General features: G+C 40.1%; 2 protein-coding genes across 8 annotated transcripts in view; one reads left to right on the top strand and one right to left on the bottom strand.

The window, feature by feature from the left end:
• Positions 1 to 13,238, bottom strand: part of rapgef2b (Rap guanine nucleotide exchange factor 2b) — an 87,432-nt gene extending 74,194 nt beyond the window's left edge. For 5 of the 6 annotated variants that reach the window (XM_088293232.1, XM_088293238.1, XM_088293237.1 and 2 more), the window contains exon 1: positions 12,591 to 13,237. In XM_088293232.1, the coding sequence (XP_088149358.1) occupies positions 12,591 to 12,665 (75 nt within the window). In that variant the 5' untranslated portion in view covers positions 12,666 to 13,237. Of the gene's footprint in view, positions 1 to 12,590 lie in introns of all 6 variants that reach the window. The other variant, XM_088293233.1, reaches the window with a different exon arrangement.
• A 973-nt stretch (positions 13,239 to 14,211) lies between these two features.
• spmip2 (sperm microtubule inner protein 2) lies at positions 14,212 to 17,666 on the top strand. Of its 2 annotated transcripts, none has more exons than XM_088292467.1 (5): positions 14,212 to 14,382; positions 14,628 to 14,832; positions 15,836 to 16,062; positions 16,688 to 16,746; positions 17,351 to 17,666. In XM_088292467.1, coding segments are annotated over exons 2-5 (336 nt in total). In that variant the 5' UTR covers positions 14,212 to 14,382; positions 14,628 to 14,783; the 3' UTR covers positions 17,352 to 17,666. The 2 variants fall into 2 exon arrangements, with proteins under 2 accessions (XP_088148593.1, XP_088148592.1); XM_088292466.1 differs by lacking the exon at positions 14,212 to 14,382 and adding an exon at positions 14,434 to 14,549.
• Positions 17,667 to 17,717: the final 51 nt, after the last annotated feature.

Here is a 17,717-nt window from a genome sequence, read left to right as displayed (position 1 = left end):
GGTCAATTGACGTGTTTACAAAACATTCAAATATGACTTGCTTCTCTTTGCACTGAACGCGTAGCGAAGCGAGGTCAGCTGCTGCTTTCAACACTAAGGGGGCATGGAGCAGTGACTGCCAGGTATTAACCTGAAAAACATTTGCGGGTGAATCAAATAGTTTCATTTTGAAATACATCGAGATACGTCTACGACGTCAAAAGCCAAATTCGACTCCTCCATTCTATGACAGTACCTTACACGCAGGACAGGAAAAGCCATCTTAGATTGTCAGCGACAAAGGGGCTTGTGATTTGGTTCGTCATGCAACACACCATGTTGCCACAAGGGGGCAGAATCAAATTTTTAAACCAGCATTTGTAATATCCGACGGCAATCCCTGAGCATTCGGTTTCTGCTGGATTTTCAGTTTCTTAGTTTTCAACGATGTGCTAAATTCCTTGTCATTTCCTTGCGTTGGGGCTTCTGCCGTTCCTCAGCAAAGTTTCCTGTTTACAGAGTTGCACACATCCCGCTCGGGGGGCCTTCCCGTCCCGGCTCGGGAAAACAAGAATGCCTGGGCCGCAGACGGACGAGGGGTTTGAGGCTACATCCTCAGGATGTTGCACAAAGGGATTGCAAGGGGAAGGTGGGGCCATTGCGGTTAATTAGCTGGATTTTTTATGGATACTTCGTTCCTTCCCAAAGTGATTGCTACCGTTTGGTACAACATTTGACTTGGCGCAATATGTACTCTAAAACTAAATTTGATTTTAATCTCTCTTTTTGCGATTTAAGAAAAAAGAAAATGCCAATGACAGTCAAACCAAGATTCAAATTATTTTCTCCCTGGGATTAGCAATTTACAACACAACTAAATCATCCTGACTAAGGAACTTGAAGTGATCGATAAAATTAATCAGCCATCTGAAACCGCTGCTTCCACAAATTAGTTCTTTTTTTCCAAGTGCTAATGCCATACAGTATATTAATCTTGAGGCTTTATTTAAGCATAAGTTACCGCAGCTGACACATTTTCAGAGGAAACGCTATTATTGCTGGCATAGCTGCCGTATAATTGGCGTGAGCTTAAGTGGTTATGACGAGCAGAAGCTGGCCGCAACAGGGGCGTCATTGTGTCGGGTGCGCATCGCGCAGGCTGGTGGATTCAACGCGTCTTTCCCTCCATTTTCACTCACATTTCAGATGGCCATTTAGCTCCTCGGAGGCGCCTCCATTTTTCCACTCTGTCAATACCTTTGTTCATGAAATATTAGTGAGTGTATATTTTTTTTGCTTGGTTAAAGAACAATTCTGAATACAGATGAGAAAAAATAACACATTTCACTTAATAATGAATGACTAACTTTTTTTATGTTAAGCTAATCGATATTTTTTACGTAAATTTAAACTGTTTATGGCAGCAAGCTGTACTTTCTTCTCCAAAACCAGTGAGAATTCGGGCTTTGAGACAAAGCGACATATGGACAACAGTAGGAATTTGTGGGTTAAAACACCACATTTGAGTAAGCCGGGTTTGTTTAAAAAATAAATACATAAAAATTAGGAACTTCAACAGTGCCAGACTGCAACAAAATTTTCACCTATTAACCCAGCCTACATGGGGCACTCGCTAAACGGCTAGGTGGCAGCCACAGGCGCCGCATGTCAATGTCAGCACACTTTTTTGAAGCACCCTTTATAGAGCTGAACGACTTTGGAAAATAATCTAATTGCAATGTTGTTTCCCCTCAAAATTGCAATTACGTTTTGTGTTTTTCTAATCCTTTTCTAATGTCTTTTTAACAACCAACCAATTCAACTTTATTTAAACAAACAATATCAGAGGCCATGAAGATCAAACATGTTAAATATTCACCTGAAGTTCTCGTAATACGCAAAACGCAACGAAAACTACGCTTGACTTGTGTGGCAGGCTTTAATTCCAGAGTTGCCATCAATGTCTGTTCAGAAGCTCTACGCTCCGCTCCCAATGACCAATCAAATTGCAGCCATTGCAATTGCAATTGCAGGATGACGTGAGCTTGCTATTGATGGTACGCACTGCTGGGAACAACTTCAAAATAAAAGTGTACCTAAGCATTGTTGTCCATGTATTCTTTGTAAGCTATTCATTTCACCCATTCTGCCGAGTTCTTGTCATTTCTTCATTATATTTTTATTGCGTTTGGATCGCCACTTCAGCTTGATACAACTTACTTATAATACAATGCTCTGTATGTGTACAGCACCTAATAAACGCCTCCACCTGTGTGCAGTTGAGAAAGTAAACTGAGAAAGATGCTAAAGTAAGTTACAAATGTATTTGGATTAAAATGGATTAAATAGAATACTTCGTCGATGTCCTATGAAAAACACATCTCCATTTTTCGTCCCTATTTCTTATTATAACATAAATGGTGTTTCTGTGTTACACACATTGCATTAAAATGATGACAAAATATGATAGACATGATTTTCACAGCGACAATTTGCAGAATGCATCACGTTAAAAAAGTGGCAACTTCGATTCTTCCCCATTACGCCGCTTATTGGTGGAATATCAAGTCCACGTCGGTGCTGATCCTTTTTCCTTCCAAACAAAACACTGACCACATGATTGAATGGCGGAGGGAAAGGCTGTGCACACACTTCCGCTTTTATATCACACACGTTCTTGAAAGAAAAGTGCTAATATGGCATTATGCAAGTCTCTTCTTGATACTTAGTGGTACATCGTGTACACTCGCATTGTATACGACTGGAGATCGTGATGATTAATGAGAATGGGTTAGGTGCAGCAGGAACAGGTTAAGTGAGGAGGAAACAAGAAGCCAGATGGGAGAAAGGAAGGTCAACCGAGGCAAATGTCATTTAGAGTGTTCAAGACGGAGCTGAGCAAATAAATTGCGCGTAATGGGGAAGAGACAGCACAACTGCAAGGACGAGGTTGGTCATATGAGGTGAAAAATTTGAAAAAAAATAATTGCAATCCCTGAACTTTTAGCTTTATGAGTGGGGACTTAACACAACTCTGCATAGCCAGCATATTAGAGCAAAGCGGAAAATGTGTCGTCCGTCAACTGACAACCAGTTTGGTTTAAAAGGAAAACAGGACTCTGATCATCGTATCTTACATAATTTAATATAATTTAAATGTTCTCATATTTTAGTTAATGTCTATATGGATGACTTATCATCAATTTCAGTTAAATGGGTCCAATACAGGTTGTCTCGTGGGTAATATAATCGTAAATCATTTAATGTATGCGGTTGACCTTGTTCTTGTTAGCCCATATAGTGCTGATTTGCAACAGATGCTGAATATGGCATAAGTCATGATATATATGTATATATATATATATATATATATATATATATATATATATATATATATATATATATATATATAATGCTAAGCCAAAGTCATACAATATGACAGTTAAATGTGCTGGAGATAAGCAATGCTGTTTCCCAACATTTGATTTATCAAACAGTCCTCTTGCTATGTGTGAAAAATCAAAATATCAGGGTCAAGTCATATCTGAGGACTGGATGAATGACAAAAATATCTTTTGTCAACAGCTTAAAATATACGCTCGGGATAATTTGTGTGCTGTTTTTTTTTTTTGCAGAACTCTATACTGCTCAGTTATGGTTCAACTAAAAGAAGTCAAGTTTACAGAGGCCAAAGGTGGCCTATAATGATGCACTGAGGCGCCTTCTTCTCGACAGACGACTTTTACCTTCTTTTGTTGGTTGGACACGCCAGAGAACCATGTAATTGAAGCCCTCGTCGGCCCAGTGAAAAGTTGTTGTTATAAGTTTGCATTTTTTTTTTCTTTCTCTTTTATGGATCTCTGACTGCAAATAAAAAATAAAGAACTATTGCTGGGTATAACGGGTACTCACCAGAGGCCGAGCTACACTGTGTTTGTTTACCAAGTAAGTGTATGGCTGCAGTGCAAGACTGTCATTTTCTGTCTTTTGCTAGATATGTTGGCAACTTGGGGCCGAGGCAGATCATTTTTTTTAATCCGGAGCTAGGAAAATACCAGCGCACACGTGGAAATGGCCGTAGTGGTGCCAAGTCTTCCCAACAAGCAGGAAGAATCCGGTCACGTTGAGTCATTGTCCATTTTCCCCCATTTCCTTTTGTGCAATGGAAGACTACAGCGTACAAAAAAACGTGACCAAGCAAACCTTGAAAGATCAATTACCTAGATAAAGTTTCAACGCGACAGATCTCGTCAAGCTATCTGCTCCGCTGCACAAAGAAAGCGGAACAACACCATTTCTCTTACAAGACAACAGCTTTATTTTTACCCTTTTTCCTTGTAGCGTTTAAAGGCGACCAGCTGGGTTTGGTATCTGTCGCTTGGTTTTGGCCGCATGCGGTGAGTCATCACCTGGCGAGCATGACGCGACTAGGTTGCTCACTTATGTCAACTTTTCGACTTATGTAAGTGGATATCCGTCTTCACACAAAGCTGGCAATTGTTTACAGCAGAAGGCGAGTTTTCAACTTTTCATATGATTTACGTGCACTTTACAAGACTTTCTTACATCATCTGCGTCTACTTTACTATATGACGTGATATGTTCACCTTTTGTGCATGATCTACAGCTGCTTTTTCATGATCTACTTTCTATGTAAATTACGTAGACTTTTGAGATATACATCCACTTACGTGAGCACAGATTATAGGTTTGAAGCAACCGAAACATGGTGGACTAACACATGGATGCTGCAATTAATTTCAGTTCTTACAGAATAACCCGTTCCCTTTTTGAAAGAAGAACAGAAAGAGGCGCTTTGTGCATTTATAGCAGGGAAAGATGTTTGCGCTTTTTTCCAGACTGGATTTGGTAAGATTTTGACATGCAAGCTGGCTCCACTTGTAATTTAATTTTATCATTATTATTGTTATTATTATTATGTTATCGAGTGTTTGTAATGCCCCAATATATTGTTCACCTATTAGATAGCGATGAGTGTTGAAGGTTACATCTGGCTGGTCAAATTCAGATAAAAGGATACAACTTCATATGCAACTTATTATACATCTTTAAGATACGCATATTGCACGTGCCATTGCTGTGAGGACGATATTTTTGCGATATACGGTGTTCCTCACTACTTCTAACTTAATCTTTTGCAGTTTTATTTCGCTATTCTGGCACATTTTCCGGCTAGTTTTCTTTTAAGTCGGACCAGTAAAAAAAAAATAGATTAAAAAAGGCAATTTATATTTTGGAGAGGAAATTTGTTGGAACACAAGAAGTGAGGGAGCACTGTAATGTGCAACCCTACTATCGACCTAGTTTGCGTCTCTCAGTTGTGAGCAGCGCTGTAAACAAGCATTAGAGGCATGCAGGAGCCATATTCTGGGATTTAGGGACCTCTAATCACACTAAATTAATCAGCTCGCCATCTGATGCGCGTCATGTCTGAGCAGTTTGCCAAGACGCAGATTATACTGCAGATTATGCGGCGGAGTGCAAGGCTGAAGCTAAAATACCACTAACTAGTCATTGACAACACAAAAAGAACATCTGATTTACACCTTGAATTTCTGGTGTCCGGAGACTGGATGGCGGTGGTTGAGACCATTCTCTGTCCAGCAATATTTAGATAGCCTCCAACCACATTTCCATTAGGATGAGCAATTTACCATGATACAGTTAAGAACGGTAAATGCATATTTGTCTTTCGGTAGACTGGATGGGGATGGACAGCTCCGAGCATTCTCCGACCAACAATTTACATCCCCTATGTACCGAAACCACATTTCCATTAAGTGGTCCAGTTCACTGTGGTACAATTTAGAGCGGTAAATCCCGATCCACTTTGATTTTCTGGAGTCTGCAACCTCAACGGCGGTAGCTAGAACCATTATCTGTCTGGTAACTCAACAGATTGCAGTGTGTCAAACCGTCCTTCGAGTACCCAACTACTAGGGCTGCAATTATTGAATAGTTTAAGAATTTTAAGAGACTTAAAATGGCCGGGCCTGGCCTGGTGAGTGACGTGTGTCAGCAAATAAAAGTGTAGTTGGCTGTTGATAGCTCAGGTTAGCGGCCGGCTTTTAATTGGCTAACCAAACGCCAGTTTTCATGTTGAGAGTCTGAACGGCAATTGCCAGACTTTGATTGCTGATCAATTAGGATAATTGATATATTGGAACGTTCCGAACTCCTCTTTCCGTGGCTGTTACGTTTATGAAATGCCTTGTTTCCATCTGCGCTGAGGACTTAATTTCTCCGAATGGCGAGGTTCCCAAAACCTCAACTAAGAGCTCCCCGTACGTTCATGACAAGCTTTACAGCGTAACTCAATCGCATCCGTGTAAACAGCACACGTCAGAAAGGGTTTATCCTCCTCGGTCTGGCGGGTCTTCAGGCTAAGTATGCTAAGATTGCGGTTCCCCCACCGTGGTCACGAACGGAGCTTGGGCTGCCACTTTCCGCTACAAAGGCCAATGGAATTTCTGGCGCCTCCGACTGCCGAGCTGTTTTTTCTTCTTCCTACTTTATAAATATCTTAAGGAATGTGAACAAAAGCAACTGGAGCATACCTTTGAAACCATTCTGTACATATGCGTGTGTGAATGTGTAAGGGGGGGGGGGGGTTAGGACCAAAACGCACAGCGTGACTCTGAAGGTGACAAGATAACTGAAAGGCAGCATTCAGACTTACAAAACGAGCACAAGGTCGAGGGTGAAAATAATCACATGAGAAGAAGGCGACACACATCAAACAAGAGGCTATTTGACCTACATATACATAACTTGGGAGGCGGCAAAGTCCCTCCGTTGAAGGCCCGGATTTTACAGAACAGTGGGGAGATGAACGTAAATGTGAGCATGTAATAATTTCCTTACAAAAATGGGGGCGTTTGTTAAATATCAACATGGCGAATGAGACGTCTTGCGCAGTGCGTTTGAAAGAGTTTTGTTCCACTTAAATCCTGTTGGCCAGTGGTTCGCAACCTGGGGTCACCGAGCCATAACTTGGAGGGTTTGCAAAATAAAATCAACACAATAAAGCCCTCCTTCTCCCGACCATAGCTTTGCAACACTTAAAGCCTGTATGATTCTGACCGGTCACGCAAACATATTATTTAGCGAATAAATGTCAATTGTCAAAACAAATCAAGACGACGACTATTCGGCCATCTGTACTAAACCATTCAACGCTAACAAAAACTGAAATGGCACCCCTGCCATCTTTCTATGATATCATAAATAACCTCTGATTTTAACGGGCTAGGAACACAAAGATGTAATGTTAGCAACCTTTCCAAACATGATTTTAAGCCATTAACTGTGAAATTTTCAAGCTCTAAGTGAACAGCAGAAAGTTGAGTCGTTGTGCAGCATATAGGAGCTTCGTTTCCCTCTGCACGACTTATGACGCCCTGACTGGAAATCGACGCAGTCACACTTAAAAACAGTTGGTGTTGGTCACACACTGCAAACTGTTGCCGAGTGAATCTAGAATAATTATCCCTACCTTTCATAGATTTCTAATCCCACAAACAACAAAGACATGAATAAGAAACGCTACATCAACTGCGCAAGATCACTGTTGACATTCCAGGAATGCCAGAAATTCAAGTTTGTGGTATGGATGTGTCCGATTGTTCCACCTTTTAAATGAAAGGCCAACCAGACTTGAAGTCGTTCAATTTGAATTCTAACTGTTCCTCTTAAGACATGTACAGGTTGGTGTCGATTGCAAAGTTTCGCCATAGTTAATATAATGCTAAATACATTTTAAACCTCAAAACTATGATGTAACATCCAGTCCTAAGTGTCAACTTAAGTGTTTGGGGCACACTACAACACTCAACTGACTTGACAATCATCCCTAATTCAAAAGTGAGTCAGCCTACTTGGAATGAAACTTGAAAAGTCACACAGTTCAAAAAGTAACAAAGACAAGAAGAATAAGCCAAGAATCACATCGAAAATGTGTCTGCACAACGCATTCCTGAAGTAACATTTCACTGGGGAGTGTAAATCACACGTTTTATCACCTACTCCGACAAATGTGCAACACTCGCATAACTCAGGGAATCCGTTGCATATCAACTCGCGGGATTGGAAGGCTAGCAAGTCTCGAGAGAGACTTTTTAAATCACTTCATCGTGACGTAACCAATCGGCCCGCGTGGAGAAACGATGAGCTCATGAGCACATTTTTTCAAGTCTCACTGGACGGGCTTGCAGTGCTTTGCTCACATGTTGCGCAGACGAGCATGTTTGCTCAGAAGTCACAAGTAACTGATGAAGATCGGCATATAACACGTTAAAAGAAGTTAAAAAGGAGCCTTTGTGAGACCAATTTTTAAAAAAGGAAAAGATTAAATAGAACTTTGGCTTCAATTATTTTACACATTTTTTGTGCATTGAAAAAATAATAAACTGCTAATCTCTAATATGGCCGTCTATGATTGAAGAACACAATTCAAATCAATAGGCAGGATAAATTCTTATTTTATACACAGTACACTGTATTTTTAAAGAGATACTTTATTCATTTTGCCATTTTCAGGGTTGGAAAAATTTAAAGGCGTTAATTCTGAATTAAAAATATTGAAGTGATCAAATTCATTATATAAAAAAAATTTACTGCTGAAAATTGCAAATATTATAACGTATCCCATTAAGGATGTGTGGGAAAAGTGGTGCAAACTGTTTAAAAACCACTTTTCAAAATTTATTTTCACAATTCAAAATGAACCAACGTCCAAAAGATTTTGTGCAGTTCTGTGCTTCAGTCGATGCATTGTCCGCTTCAAACTCAGTTTAAACATAAACTAGTGTATATTTGTCTTGTCTTGTGTGTGGACTTTTGAGCACAAAGAACTATACAGTGGTGTTTGAAAAGCTGCAGACAGCATAAATGTGGTCTCTGGCCACACTTGTGAACACATTTGACATATCCGCAAAGCTATCTTTGCAACATTTGTCGGAAAACTGTACAATCAATCATTTTAATAGAATAATCGTTATGCTTTACGCATCCACGGCGCGTCGGGTGATGTTTTACGAGCAGACAACGATCCTGGATGAGACTGGCCAACATGCTTTATACAAGAATTGTCTGAAAGCATGCCCCCCTATATTTAAACACGGCGGGAATACGTCAGCGTGACGACCGCGGCATGCAGAAGCGCAACGGTGCCAAAAAGAATAACATGTGACATCACTCTAGGACCGACTGGCAGTTTGAAAAACTCCCTTGTCGTCCCGGGCGGGATTTGAGTGCCTAAAAATCTTGACACCGTCACAAAACCGGGCGAGGAAGGAAGTAACAAACCCACACCCACATCCAGAAAAAAAATTGTATAATCAGGGGGAAATGGTGTTCTGTTTTAGTGGCAGTTCATCCTGTTTGACTTCCAAATGCATCGTGACACTTTTCCCTGTTTCTCGAAATGATTCTACAACCTGCAGCAACCACTTCCAGTTGTTTTGTTTGTTTGCTGCCCATATGCAAGTATTGCAAGAATGCCACCACCCCGGTAGATGACACCACTTTTGGCCTTTAGCTTTGGCCACCTGGCTGAAGACAAATTGACGTGACCAGCGCCGGGTCAAGGTGAGTACGGGACAGACCGGCTGTGCCCGTATCATTGCTCAAGACTCTTTTAGCCTTCCCAGTTCCAATAAATTAGAGACATAGCTGGGATTATCGGCACCGATATTCTGCATTTTTCAGTTTATCACCTGCCAAGCGTCACCTGTACGAGACTACGGGTCAACCGGGGCCAGACTTGATCCTTCTTACGGTTCACTAATCCTGCCAAAGGGATGTCGTCAACACCTTAAGGATAAGGCGGCGAGCGCGGCAGCTCCAATAGTAGGAAAGGTGCTTCTATTCACAGGGAAGCAAGGTTCTGCACTTTGACTTGACTAACAATGGAAATGGAGAAGTGAGAGGAACACTTTCCAGCTGTGAACGACACCTTTTTTTGGTCATGAAATTCAATTTAACACCAGCCAAGATTAGTGTTAATTGACTTTCTAATTGAATTGACAATCTGTCTTGATAAGTGAGGGAACAAAAGCTTTTTGCATGGAGTGTTTGCTTTGTACACGCTCAAAAAAGTCATTGTTTTAATAAGAATTTTAACAATTATACAAGATAGCTGGATGAAATGATTTGGTCATTAACAGTCATTAACAGTTCACATTTTAATTATTGTTAATGTCGTATTTAGCGCATCTCATAACAGTAGTTTGTCAGCTTCTCCCACCAGTTTTCATCAAATATTTTCAATGTTTTAAAATGTTTTTGTTTTCCAATGTCTCTCATGTTTGGTATTTTGCATCTGATTTTTGATTACCTTGCACATTATTTTGTTTTGTAATTATTTGGTAACATTTATTCATTTTTCATCAACATTTTTGTCTTTGTTTGTCTAATAGTTGGGTATAGTTTATCAAATTATATTTTCTAATACTTTAGTATACTATTTTTTATAAGACTTGGAGCAGTGGCTTTGGAGATTTCAACCTAATGTATGGAATATACGATTGTATGAATGCCTGGTGTATTTATTTTAGCGTTATCATATTGCTGGCTTTAATTGTGGTATTAAATTTCATCTCCAACTTGTGTCCAGTCCTAATGAAGTGACCAAAATGCAATTACTCTGTCTATTGCTTTCCAATCCAAGCAGCCACAAGGGCCTCCGTAGCAATTATTTCAGACATAACACAGCGAGGCAAACCTCGGTTTAGTTTACAAGCGGGCACTGTTGCTTCTGAAAGCTTTGCCGCCCGCCGCTGTGCCCCGCTGCTTCAAGCGGTGGCCTATTGATCGTCTATTGTATGCAAGAGCAACATTCATTTGCAGAGCAAGCGGCGCTCGAGCAGAAAGGAAGAACGCATGCATGTGCATACGTATAGTTGTTGTACTACGAAAATGCAACCTTTTGCACGTTTTGAGTGTTTCTCCTTTTTGTATGATTTTTTTTTTTTACAACATGAAAGTTAGAGACACGGTAAATCCTGGTTAGCATGTCTACTCTGAATAGCATCAGTGCTAGTATTACTGTCCACCATTTACATATTTTTCATATACTTTAAAATGTTTTAATGCATTTAAATTTTTTGTTAAGTTTTTCGTCATTGAATGTTCCTTTAATAGCTTTGGTCAAGTACTTTTCTATTCTCTGCGTCTGAATGGCATGTGAAGCACATTGAGTTGCCTTCTATATGTAACGTGTAGCATAAATAAAGTTGCCTTGCCTTGCAAGTGTATTCACATATTTAAAATTATCCTGATTTCATCCAGTTTATTTCTTTGTCTAAAATGTGTCCATGCGTGTTTATCTTCCAAGTAATATTTTTAGTAATTTTTATTTTATTGCTTTTTTTTACATTTAGAATGTTTATTTTCCATTTATTGTACTACTATAGTTTTTGGCTATTATATTTTCCATTAATATTTGTTAAAAAAAATGTTAAAATTTAAAAATTGGTCATCTAAATTGGGGATAATTATACATTATGTATTGGCTCACATTTTTCAAGTGTTTCAATATATTTGAGTTTTTTGCCTCATAATTACGTTGTACAGCTGTCTGATATTTTCCTCAATCCCTGTTACAAGTGCTACAAAAATATTCAATCTTTGATTTTGGATTCAACTGTATTATATCTTGAAGGTTGGGATTTTCCAACTTCCTGTTTTTTGGGGGGAACATAGTGTTCTAAAAAATCCATTGATCGTCACAGAGACAATGACATCACAGCCACGCCAATGATGCTGTTCCATCTTTTCAGGGGAAAACGGCTGCACTAAAATCAATTCTCCTTAAATCTGTACTCTACAAAGGTTCAATCAAGACAACTGGACTAGTTTAGGATTTAGTTTAATTTGTTGTGCGACTTGTCTTCTGAACATGTTCAAATGTGACATTGGCAACCATGATATTCGGCAAACTAAGTGATTGACCAACGCAAACTTTGTTTTACACACTATCAATTTAATATAGAACTTGCCCTCGTTAGAGGGCAGAAACCAATCCCAGTTGAAATCGGGTAAAAAGTGGGGCACCTGCCAGGACTGGTTGATTCCCATTCACATGCACACCTAGTGAGAATTTAGTCTTAACTGAACTTTACTTGAATGTGGGAGTAAACCGAAGGTAATGCAAAACGCCACACAGTGAGCCCAGATTCGAACGCATAGCCTCAAAACTGTCAGCCAGAGTTCCAAAGCACTTCTGCACCTTGTTGCTTTTCCAGAATATCTAAATAGAGGAAGCAAAGCTGCACTGGCATCAAAGCCAGGGGGTAGGAAACTGACATTAGAAGACAAAATCCCGACAAAAGAGGCCAATGTTATCTGTTTAACGATCTTGTTAGCACAAGATTAGCATTTAGAATGCTACTATGACAACTTTTTGTTGTTGTGGGCAGCATGTTTACACGTCTTGCTATGCTAAGTAGCCGCCGATTATCTCCCCTGATAGGCGTCTTATGCGGGATGGAGCCGTGCTCGACCAGACATAAACACATAAAAGCACACACGAAATGCTTTTTTGAGGGGTGTTTCAATTGCTATTTTTATAAAAAGATAAAAGGTCAAACCTGTTGCGTCCTGTCCGCCGGGTTCATCATCACCGCCTCCCGAAAGCTGTTATCCACATAGGACGCCATTTTCATCGTGTTGGAAGAGGACGGTGTGTTTTAATCCTGTTCAAAATGTTAATTTAGCTCCAAAAAGAAGACAGGGCGAGAAGAAAGATAAAGAAAGGCCCCTTCCTCCTCCTCTGGGATCCGAGAGCCGCTTGGCCGTCTGCCCGAACAGGCGAGCGGGGCTGGAGGCTTTGGGAGTGCCCCGGAGCCCCTGGCCCACGGACCCTGCTTGAACCCCCGTGCGAGGACTGTCCCCCGGCTTGGACTACTGGCTTCTGCCTGGTGCTGGACCGAGCGACAACCGAGGTTCCCCGAACTTGCTCTTGACTCAGTTCGCCTCCCCTTTTATGTACTGTACACCACCGCCATTCTGCTAGTTGCGACCAAAAAAGACAAAACGGGAGGGGGCAGTGGGGCTAGAAAAGTCTAACCCGCCGACAATAACGCGGTGCCCATGTTTTGTTTTTCCTTTTTTTCTTTCAAGAAGCCGGGCCACTTACGGACGAAACATGGTGCTCGGCTTTCGGACTCCCAGAAAAGTACGTCGCACGTTAGCTCCACTGCCGCTCCCACTGTGCAGATCTGTTGTATGCCACCATGGTGACTGAACGGTGACGGCCGAGACGATGAAAACTAAGACTTATTCCTGCGTGTCTTTTCAAAATAAACGCATATCTATGAGGCACGTGTTTGAGTTTGGGATAACTATAACAATAATAAGATTCAAACGCTGTACGGGTCCTAAAATTTGGTTAAAGTCTGTATTTTAATCATAGGTGGAGAGCGCTTTCATTCGGGAACATGGGACGTCTTGTCGGAATTTTACTCTGAAGAAGCCTTCTTGCACTTCCCGTTTTGGGATTTGCCGGTCCTCATCTTTCCTTTAGCTTCACACATGTGGATCGTCTGGTGGGCTGCTGCGTCAAGGTGTGAGGGGGATACCATTCGGGTTACCCATTTACTAGAAACATTTAGTTTAATGAATGAATAAATAAATAAATAAAATACAAAAATAAAAGGGACAATTACTATATAAATGCATAAAAAAGGAAGAACCTCACGTCTGGGTCGTTTTGATTTTTACATCATAAAGTAATGAATAAAAGCAGATGCATAATACTGTATCATAACCCCTCATAAAATAACGGATGAAAAAAATACGGAATAAATTGTATGAGTGTATAATATTAATCACATCTACTAGTTAATTAATACATCCATCCACCATCTGTTCCACTTCTCCTCATGAGGGTCGCAGGCGTGCTGGAGCCTATCCCAGCTATCTTGAGGCAGTCGGTGGGGTACACCCTGAACCGGTTGCCAGCCAATTGCAGGGCACACAAAGACAAACAACTATCCGCGCTCACACTCAGTTCGGGACAATTTAGAATGTTCAATCAACCCGCCATGCATGTTTTTGGAACGTGGGAGGAAACCGGAGTGCCCGGAGAAAACCCACGCATGCACAGGGAGAACATGCAAACTCCACACAGGGAGGCCACAGCGGAAATCTATCCCACGACCTCTGCACTGTGAGGCCATCATGCTAACCAGTCGTCCACCACGCAGTGCATTGAAATGAAAATGAATAAAGATGGCCTCGAGTTGCGATACCAATTGGTTCCTTTACTCTGAAAGAAACCTCCTCTCATTTTCCGTTTGGTGGTCGGCGCATTTCTTCTAACCTCACAAAGGCAAGTCACGAAGGGAGGCTCATGGGTGAGTCCAAGTGACAAGAAGAGGGGTACGTTTCAAAGCAGGAAAAACGATGCTTTAGCTCTATCTAGCGGCAAGATTCAGAACCAATTAATTATATTATTCATGATATTTATTACTTTTACGTTCTGTGGTCTCTACCCACACGCCGTTTTCTTGTAATTAATCATAAAAATGTAATTTGAAGTTAAAACGGTGCGTTTTTACGTCATTTACTGTTTACCAATGCTGCTTCGTTACGTTTACTAATTCTGATATGAGGTCTACCCACAGTCATCTCCGTCGTCACAAAGTAAACTAGGCCACCAGCAGTCCGGTTCCCATGGCAACCGGCCATGACCCATGGACACAGGGAAGGTATCCGCACACGTCATCTCCCAGCGGGCCCAGTCCTGCACCTGAGACCAACTTCATGAGGAGGAGGACATCATGCAAACCAGACAGAGAACAGCAGCAGGACAAAGGATTATTTTTACAGGTAACACACAGAGGTGATTGAGTTTATTTCAAAACGTCGTCATTATGTAACAGGATTATCATTAACTACTCTTTGGCTCTCTTTATAGAACTTTACAGGGACTTTTTAAAACGTTTTTGGTTTGCTCCTAAATTTATTTTTCAATTTGTTGTATAGTACGTCATTAGTAAGTTAGTTCTCAATATTATTCTAAATCCAAATGTTTTACATTTCATAATTCTAACAGCAATAACGTTTATTTGAGAGTTGTTCCATTTGTTTAAATGTTAAACATTGTCAAGCTGTTTTATATTTTTGACTGACTATTAGAGAGGAGGCCTTTATTCGTCAAATATATTTACTCATTTAGTAGAGGTACGTTTTTTTTGGTCAAGAGGAGGCTTTAATTCATCAAAATGTATTTATTAGTACTGAGTCATTTATTGGAGAAGAGGCGTTTTCAAACGTTTAAATAACTCGAATTAACAATTTGTAATTACAATGCATTCAATGCTTTCATTTAAAAAATGTAAAATCGAATTTAACAGTTTCAGTTCTTAAATCCGAATTTGATTGCTTTATTAGAGCTAAGTCATTCATTCGAGAAGTTGCCTTTATTTGTGGAAAAGCTATTCAGATAAAGATATTGCATGTAATAATGACTTTATGAATCCATATTTTGGTCCCCAAAACCTGATTTTGGCACAAATATTAGCAGTAGAGGAGGCCCTTGTTAGTTATTTCATGTGTAGGGCAATACCATTTACAGGAGAGAGGTATTTGTCAAAATTTATTTTTTGAAAGTTTAAATTATATAAATTACTACTTAAAAATGTTTTAGCCACAAATAGATTGTACTTATATTACATTAGAAATAAATATTTATTACAGAGAAGGCTTTTTAAAATTATTTTCTTTTCATGACTACTGTGCTCAGAACCATTCACTATCAATCTAATACGAAAACATTCAGGCTCCTAAATAAGAAACTTGTATTACACAGTGTTTTCTCACGTCCATTAAGGTCCAGACGGTATCGGCGACTACCGCCCGAGATCCGATTGTTCCCCATACGTGGGGGTGGGCACTTTATCCCCTGAGGCCACGAGCGACCTGTCATACCTGTGGAGGGCGGCCCCACATGCTCCCCCGCCTTTACCCAAGCAGGCCTACGTGGGCGAGGTGGGCTGGTGTTGGCAGTACAGCTCCATGTTGAACGACAGCACGCTGCACAGCGGCAAGCAAATCAGGGTAAGACTACACAGCATGTAGTTGATCAACACGTTTCATTAAATCCAAATGACAGTACACTAATTAATTTTACAAAATTTTATCGTACGTCTACATGTGTTGGTGCAATTTTACATCATGTGTCAGCATTAAGCTCTTGATTTTTTTTAATATATGAATTATGTGGTTTGGCGTTATGGAGTCTAAAAACTGCTGGCAAAATTTGAATCTAGCCTCCTGCCGCATGCACACCAAGGCTGCTACTTTGCTAGTATGACTTATTCATGGAGTACTCCCTAAAACGAAATGTTACCGGTTTGTTGTTGTGTGTTCTGTGGAATGTACAATTAATTACAACAAAAGAGAGATGATCAACCTGCCTGATGATGCATTGAGAGCATTCACGTTAGTACCAGTGGTTGCAGCCGTCCAGCAGTCATCGCCATTCGTAAATTACCGGTCCATCGTTCGCCAGTAAAACGCGAGTCCATTAGGACGGGCCTCCCATCACTTTTGATGGAATGCCCACCTCTGCGTTTTCCTGTTGTGCTACATTATGGGTGCACCACATTATTTTTAAACTTTACTTTTCACATTTTTCACTTTTACAGTATAACATTTATTTTAAATATATATTTTCTTTCAGAAAAGCATGATACGAATGGAAGTGGAGGACACAGCAAGCCACAAGTTTCTACAGCAATGGTAAAACAACAAAGACCTCATGTTTTTTTGGGCCACTGCTGTACGGAATCACATGACACGCCGTGTGGCAAGAGTGTTGAGTGTTGTTCGCTCACCTCATCCATAATTCAACACTTAGACTTGTGCATGCACACACACGCAGAGCATCAGATAAGAACACTAGAGTAGATAGCCATGTTTCCTCCTTCAGCAAGATCTCGTCCGTTTCCTGTTTTTGTTCCGTTTTGTAAGAGGTTATAACGTAGCAATAAATCAGAAGCTTATTTACAGTCAAGTGGAGCTGATGACAATAAGCATTATCATGCGGAATATTCATTGTCAAGTATTTGTCCTCCGTGAAAGATTAATGGTTTAAAAAAGATTACAAAAAGAAAAAAATGATTAAATGTGGCAGCAACATCTTAAAATGTTTAATGGAATTTGTAAAATAAAGTATAAAATACAAATGTTTCAAACATTTAAAATACAAACTGAAAGGGAGCATGTTTGGGAATCAATATATATATATATATATTTAAATCCAGATTAATATACAAATGTGTCAGAGATGTATGTCTGAAGAAGTAAACTGTGATTTAATTTTCTTTTTTTTTCCTGATGGCAGAAAGAAGATCCCCACACAGAAACCCCAGAACACAGTCCGACAGCAAAATGGCATCTACCAGCAGGACCAGCAGACACTGGACTGTTACAATTAAATCCTTCTTACGTTAACACCAATTTATATTGACATATGGACCAGTTTAGTGACTGATTTTATGACGCTAAAAGTCTTAATTTATTAAGGAACATGTTTTGACTAAAGGAGGTGGGGGTCTTTTCACCTTATGTGTATATAAAAAAATAGGGTTATTATTTCTGAGTTGTTGCCAGTTAATGTGATCACGGATACATTATCATGTCTATTCACCCAAGTCAATAAATTGTGTTGACACCTTCAAAATAAAGTCGAGGTTTTCTAAAGAATATTG

This window comes from Idiotropiscis lumnitzeri, chromosome 4, assembly GCF_059441095.1.
Source record: "Idiotropiscis lumnitzeri isolate Australia: NSW breed Sydney's pygmy pipehorse chromosome 4, RoL_Ilum_1.0, whole genome shotgun sequence".
NCBI classification, from domain to species: Eukaryota; Metazoa; Chordata; class Actinopteri; order Syngnathiformes; family Syngnathidae; genus Idiotropiscis; species Idiotropiscis lumnitzeri.
The sequence above is the reverse complement of the archived record's forward strand: the minus strand, read 5'-3'. Positions and strand labels throughout refer to the sequence as shown.

Bases quoted from the DNA above. Each gene is read 5' to 3' on its own strand.
- spmip2 (XM_088292467.1), top strand. From the start codon at position 14,784: ATGCAAACCAGACAGAGAACAGCAGCAGGACAAAGGATTATTTTTACA. The intron at 14,833-15,835 runs GTAACACACAGA...ACGTCCATTAAG, and splicing joins ACAAAGGATTATTTTTACAG to GTCCAGACGGTATCGGCGAC. The intron at 16,063-16,687 runs GTAAGACTACAC...ATTTTCTTTCAG, and splicing joins ACAGCGGCAAGCAAATCAGG to AAAAGCATGATACGAATGGA.